Source organism: Lagopus muta, chromosome Z, assembly GCF_023343835.1.
Source record: "Lagopus muta isolate bLagMut1 chromosome Z, bLagMut1 primary, whole genome shotgun sequence".
Lineage (NCBI taxonomy): Eukaryota > Metazoa > Chordata > Aves > Galliformes > Phasianidae > Lagopus > Lagopus muta.
Window position 1 is genome coordinate 1,884,665 of NC_064472.1, and position 6,189 is coordinate 1,890,853.

Genomic DNA, 6,189 nt, shown 5'->3' on the forward strand with positions numbered 1-6,189 from the left:
CTGCGATGCCTCTGAGGCCATTTCCTGGGCAGCAGCAGGTCCATTTGGAGCCACTCACCCACACCCCACAGAGACAGAGAGGGCTTTCCTTCCCTTCCCTCCCACCCCACACCAAGGCACTGCCCACAATCACCAGCTTTCCCTCCAGTTCCTCATTGTGAGCTTTCCTTTCAACACCCTGAACAGCCATTGAATTCCTCCTCTGGCCAATTATGACACGAAGCAGCATGGATTTCTGTCAGCGTGTTGCTGATGGTCCTCTCTGCTGTGAGGACGGATCGCTCCCATGCTTTCTGTTCCAGCTCTCTGATCTGATTTGGGAGCCAGCAAAGCTCTGCTTGCTGTTAGGAAACCTGCAGGTTTGTGCCTTGCCATTTCTGCTCTCTGTGCTTCGGTTTCCCTGGGAGGACTTTACAGTATCAGCAGTGTTAAAGAAGGAAAGGACAGGGCAGGACTGCTTCCACTTCTAGGAGGACAATGGTACAAATCAGTATTCTGAATTTTGGAGACTGCAAGCGTAGAAAACTTTTCAGTGGTTTTCCCTGTTTGCTTTCAGGGTGTTTTTGCATTGTTTTGTTTTTTAACCGGCGTTGTTGCTGAGTTACAGCCGTGCACACTGCTGGTAGGGCTGGATCTGAGCAGAGATCCAGCTTGTCTGCTCTCTTATTTCAGACCTAATGTTACGGAGATAACTACAAGCATACAATTCATCTGCTGAGTGGGAAAAACGGATCTAAAGCAGTGACCAGGCAGAAAAGAGGGCTCCAGGGAGACTTGAGAGTGGCCTTTCAATATCTGAAGGGAGTATAGGAAGGAAGGGGACAGACTCTTTAGCAGGGTCTGCTGCGATAGGACAAGGGGAAGTGGTTTCAAACGGAAAGAGGAGAGATGTGGACTGGATACAAGGAAGAAGTTCTTTATAATAAGGGCGGTGAGGCCCTGGCACAGGCTGCACAGAGAGGTGATGGTGCCCCATCCCTGTTGGGCTGGATGGGCTCTGAGCACTGCTGGGTGTCCCTGTGCACTGCAGGGAGTGCGACCTGATGGCCTTTAGGGGTCCCTTCCCACCCAAACCATTCTGTGATGACTCTACAAGAAATGTCACCTGGGCCCCTTTGTGTCCCATACTGCAGTGTCATCCCACTGACAAAGGCAGGAGCTGCTTCCAGGCTCTGTGATGCAGAGCTGTCTGCTCCACGCGCAGCCGCTGGGCTGAGACAGGGCTGTGAGCTGCGCCTTACCTTGGGGAGTCGGTACTTCTCTCTCAGGTGAACCCTCAGGCAGGCTCTTTCCGCCTTCTTTTGTGCAAATGCCGCATCTCTTTCCATCCTGGAAAATAAGAAGGGAAAAAAAGTTGTTTCTTCAACATACTGATAAAACGGCTGTCCTTTACACTGAGGCAGCTGCTGGGCTATAGAAGGTTGGGTGCAGCAGTTACCCCTAAGGTTATCTAACTTGCCCAAAGGCACAAAAGAAGTGATAACAACAAAGTGATGTTGGGGGCTTAATCCCAAAGTCAGTAGCTGAGGAACTGCTGGAGCTGGAAATTGTCCCTACGTCATTAACAGCCCTGGGTGCCCTCTGCCAGCTCCAACTCCTCCCAGACTCTTCTGAACCCATTTATTGCCCCAGAACTCCCTATCACAGCACATGCCAGTTTCTCCTCTATGGAAAAGAACTTCCTCTAGCTGTGATTTTATAAAATGCACTCATAAAATTTGGGATTCTTGCTTAGATCACTTATATCTATTTGCACACTGTATGTCTTCAAAGACATCTGATGACGTGTACTTTCTGTTTTTAAAAATTATTATAAGCAGGAGGGGAATCAACTCTTGGAAAGGGTAGATAGTGATAGGACAAGGGGGAATGGTTTTAAGCTTAAGGAGGGAAGGTTTCAGTTGGATGTCAGGGAGAAGTTCTTTGCTATGAGAGTGGTGAGGTGCTGGAACAGCTGCCCAGAGAGGCTGTGATGCCCCGTCCATCCCTGGAGGTGTTCAAGGCCAGGTTGGATGGGGCCCTGGGCAGCCTGGGCTGCTATGAAATGTGGAGGTTGGTGGCCCTGCGTGTGGCAGGGGGTTGGAGCTTCGTGATCCTTGAGGTCCCTTCCAGTCAGGGCCATTCTGTGAGGTGATGTTGAATGTTCTTCCCCCCTACCTTCTCCCCCCCTTCCTTTTTCATAGAAATCCTCAGCCAAAATTCATTTTGCTCCAGCCAACATCCAAACTACTTGCAAGATGAAATGTTATTTATTTTCCCTCCCCTTCTGCAGATGAGTTTTCGGATTTTTTTCCTTTCCGGTTCTCATTAGCTGGAAGCCAACTTAAGCATCATTCAGCCAGAAATTAGGGGGATGGTTGTGAAGAGAAGGTTTGTATGCTAGTGGCCTGTTTTCCCATTCGTTCTCAGCCTTTCTCTTCCTCGGCCACCCCTCCACAGGAGCAGTCAGTGGTTGTACAGCGTTGGGAATGCCCCCTCTGGGACATCACATCCCTTCCAGTGACGCCTGTGAGAAGTGGAAGGGGGGGATTCTCTGCTCGACCTGAGCTTTTCACTTGCTCTGATGTTGCTGGAAGACTTGGCAACCTTCCCCCATCACCCGGGTCCTGTTATGCTGCAGGGTTTAATTATGGGAGGCAAAGAGCTGCAGCTACAGGAGCCAGGTATAGGGGCTGTTGTATGACAGCCAGGAGCAGGTGTGCAGCACTAACTGGTGGCTCCTTGCCCTTAATGCTGGAGATTGCCAGCAGAAAACACCTGTTTGCTCCTCTGAACTGCATGTTCTCCTAAGAAACAGCAATCCCTGCCTTTCTGGTGAGCTTTGTTGCATTATAAAAATAAATGAATACATCAAAAGGCCAACAAAGCACAGAATCCTGGCCAACGCCGGGACATCCGTGTATCAAAGGCCATGACTCCAGCAGAGCTCGTCACCTCCCTGACTTCTCTTACATAACCCCACAGCATGGACTGTCCTCAGCAAACTGCTTTCTGACAGTAATTCCCATCTTCCAAACTGAAGCACTCCTGCACTGGCTCCTCAGCACATTTCTGTATGCGAAGGCACGCCACCCTGGTACAAATAATACTCTTTACAAGAGTTTTCCCCATCCCAGCGACCCTGGTTTGCTCTCCAGCCTCAGCAGAGAGCCCTTCCACCCGCAGCTGATGACAAAAATGTGAAGCAAAATATCCTGTATTTTATTCCAGATCAAATGATACCTGTTTGAGGTGATATGATAGAAAGGGCTGCTGCTAAATACAGACCTGGATACCTCGGATTCCATCGGTCATTAACCTTTCACCTATAATCATCTTACACAGAGGATTTGCACAATCATTATGTAATTGATCATTAGAAGAACAGATGCATCTCAGCTTTAAAAGTCAATTGTTTTCTCCATAATTATGCATGATTTGAACTCCCACATGCTAAAAGTCCTCTGAGTTACTCCCGTTTTCATACAGAAAAATAAATAACATTTGTGGAATTTAACCAGTTGTGAAGGGCTGATCGATTTAAGCTGATTTTACAAAAAGCAATGAAAAGTGCAGCAATAGAAAGAAACCATTTAACAACTTTCCTCTAGGTCAACATCACCCTTGTGGCACAGCACGCATTACTTTTTCTACATCTGCCACGATCAACATGGATAAAGAGAAGTTTACTCTGCACAGAGTTGCAGGAGAACAAATCATGCCCTGTGAGAATTCATTCCTGCACCACAACCATCCTCACACCTATGGGACAATGTGGTAGATAAAACAACCTCTGTCGGATTGGATCCAGCTGAGGAGAGGGCAGAGGGAGCAGAGGAGAGAGGGAGAGTAGGAGAATGGGGGGGGGGGAAAGGGCAAACACAGCATTTTACCATCTGCAGTTGGTGAGCTGCTGTTTGGGAAGCCTCTAGCAAAGATTGCCCTATTTAAAACAGAGGTGGAGGGGAGAGCTGACGTTTGGGTTTCCTCTTGGGATCTCTCTACCTGCCCAAGGTCACAAAGACGCAGCCCCATGCTGCTGATAAGGGAACTGGTACTCACTTCTCCTCAACCATTTGCTTTTGGTACTCCTCATACTCCTCTCTGGTCATTCCTGCAGCAGCTGCTGGGTCGGAAGGAGTGCTTTCTTCTTTGCTTTCTTCTCCTCCACCTCCAAGCCCCAAATTCTTCACCTGGTTGCTCAGCATGCTTTTCATCAGGAAGGCCATCCTTAAGAAGAAAGGAGCTACGAGCAAACCACCACGGGAAAGCCAAAACCAACCAACAAACAAAAGAGTAATTTCCAAATTCAACAGTCGCAAGCAGGAGAGTTTCTACAGCCACGGCAGCTCCTCAGGGGCACAGTGCTAGTGAAACGTGAATGCCAAAACCAGTTTGTCAGCCATAATCTGGATTAAAGAGTGAACTCCTTAATATCTAGAGGCAGATGGTTCAGATTACACGCACACACACACAGAAATCATTAGATGCAGCTACCTACTTTTTATATTAATACCTTAAGCTAATTACAGTTGAAAAAAGAAGAGTGTGCAATTGCACTTTGACTTCTTCCATTTAAAACTCTCACTTTCCCAAGGACCAAGACATCCCCAGGACCTGAAATAAATCCTGATCAAAACCAAACGGCACCTTCCTGCTTTGTGCTGGTTCGTTCCACTTTTCCCCATCCTGCACCATGAGCGGTGCTGCCCATGATACCTGTCGGTTTGAATCTTCACTCTCAGCAAAGGAGAAATGAATCTGAGCTACAACGCATCCTTCACGTGGATTCTCTGTGCAGCCTCCTCATCTTTCCCAGTTCTGCTTACACCATGGCTCCGTTCTTTTGAACGTCTGCAGGATCTGCTACCTGCACCACAGATCACCTGGGGAAAAGAACATCACCTGCTAGAAGTTCATGATTTGGGGTTTTGAATGCTTGCTTTACTGTGCCTGGCTGCATGTGGCTTAATGGAATATTCTGTAGTCTTGATTATCTAAATGGTTCTCTCAGCACTCTCATAATTTCACTGAGACGGGAGGATTCCAGTCTGCCTAATGCCTTAATCTGCATTAGAGCCTTTCTAATTAAAGCAGCCCTGTTACTATTTAAAAATGAAAAAAAAAAAAGATAAAAAAAATAAACAGGACCTTCTGTAATCCTGGATTATTAATGATTAAACAAGAAACTTGGGATCTATTTTTCAGATGGAGTTATCACGGCAACAAGAACTCCGAATCACAACAAAATTACTTTGATAGACTGCAGATAACAAGTACTTCCTTTGTTTTGATCAAAATCGATTTTGAAACTCATCATGTGCTGTCAGGACTGTGTGTAAATGGGTCCCGTGAACTTGAGAACAGGCATTTCAACGCTAGATTTGAAACTGAAGACGGAAGTGTTGTGGAAGGTACTGAAGTTATAAAGCAATGACTGTATCTTGCTGTTTACACGGATCACTGACTTAATGAAAGCTTACATCCAGGTGCTTGTAAGTGCTGGTGTTGCTGCTGTCTCAGGTTTAAATCAACACCCTTTACTTTCAGTTTAAATTCAATCAAGACTAAAGGCTCTGTTCCTGTGTTACCTGGTGGAGCTGAGCCTTTTTCTTTAAAAGAAAAAAGCCCCTGGTTTGTACATCCAAAGAACAGAGGCATCTCCAGCATCAGAATAGACTCAGGAGTCCTGAAACAAGCAAATCAAAGTCCAAAGGCCCGTGGAAAAGACACACAAAACCACTATAGATGTGCAAGCATCCGAACAAGACTGTGCTCCCAAAACAGCAGCAGCAGACAACTCTGACCACACAGCTCAGGTGTATCTGTGCATCTCTGAAAGGTCCTCTTCATTCCTCCAGAATGAAATTCCTCCTGCCTTTCATGCAGCAGTCTGAACACAAGGTCACCTATAAAGAGATAAATGGGACCTCTGAGTCTTTCTCAGCTTGAAGAGCTTCACTTAGAGATACATCTGTGTATCAGTTTGCTCCTGGTTGAGGAAAGCCGGTGGCAAATGAGATCGCTCACATTCTTGCAGGTTACAGCAAACAGTTACTGGATAGGACAGGATAAATGAAACAAAACGTGAGACATGCATGCACAAACCATGAAAGCTGATTGAGGAGACTGGCTAACTTGTTTTGGGCTGTTGTACCCCAAGAAACCAGAGCAGAGCACCAAGACGAGGGCAGCTAGGGAACCTGGAGG

At 46.8% G+C, this 6,189-nt stretch overlaps 1 protein-coding gene and 1 long non-coding RNA gene across 2 annotated transcripts in view; both read right to left on the reverse strand.

Annotated features, from left to right (window-relative positions):
• Positions 1-4,208, reverse strand: part of CPLX4 (complexin 4) — an 8,193-nt gene extending 3,985 nt beyond the window's left edge. Inside the window, exons 1-2 of the mRNA XM_048931649.1 lie at positions 4,042-4,208; positions 1,242-1,329 (exon numbers count right to left, since the gene is read on the reverse strand). Coding sequence (XP_048787606.1) covers positions 1,242-1,329; positions 4,042-4,208 — 255 coding nt within the window. The remainder of the gene's footprint in view (positions 1-1,241; positions 1,330-4,041) is intronic.
• The window catches only part of LOC125686975 (uncharacterized), a 149,342-nt gene that overhangs the window by 99,518 nt on the left and 43,635 nt on the right, over positions 1-6,189 (reverse strand). The gene's annotated exons all lie outside the window — the stretch shown is intronic.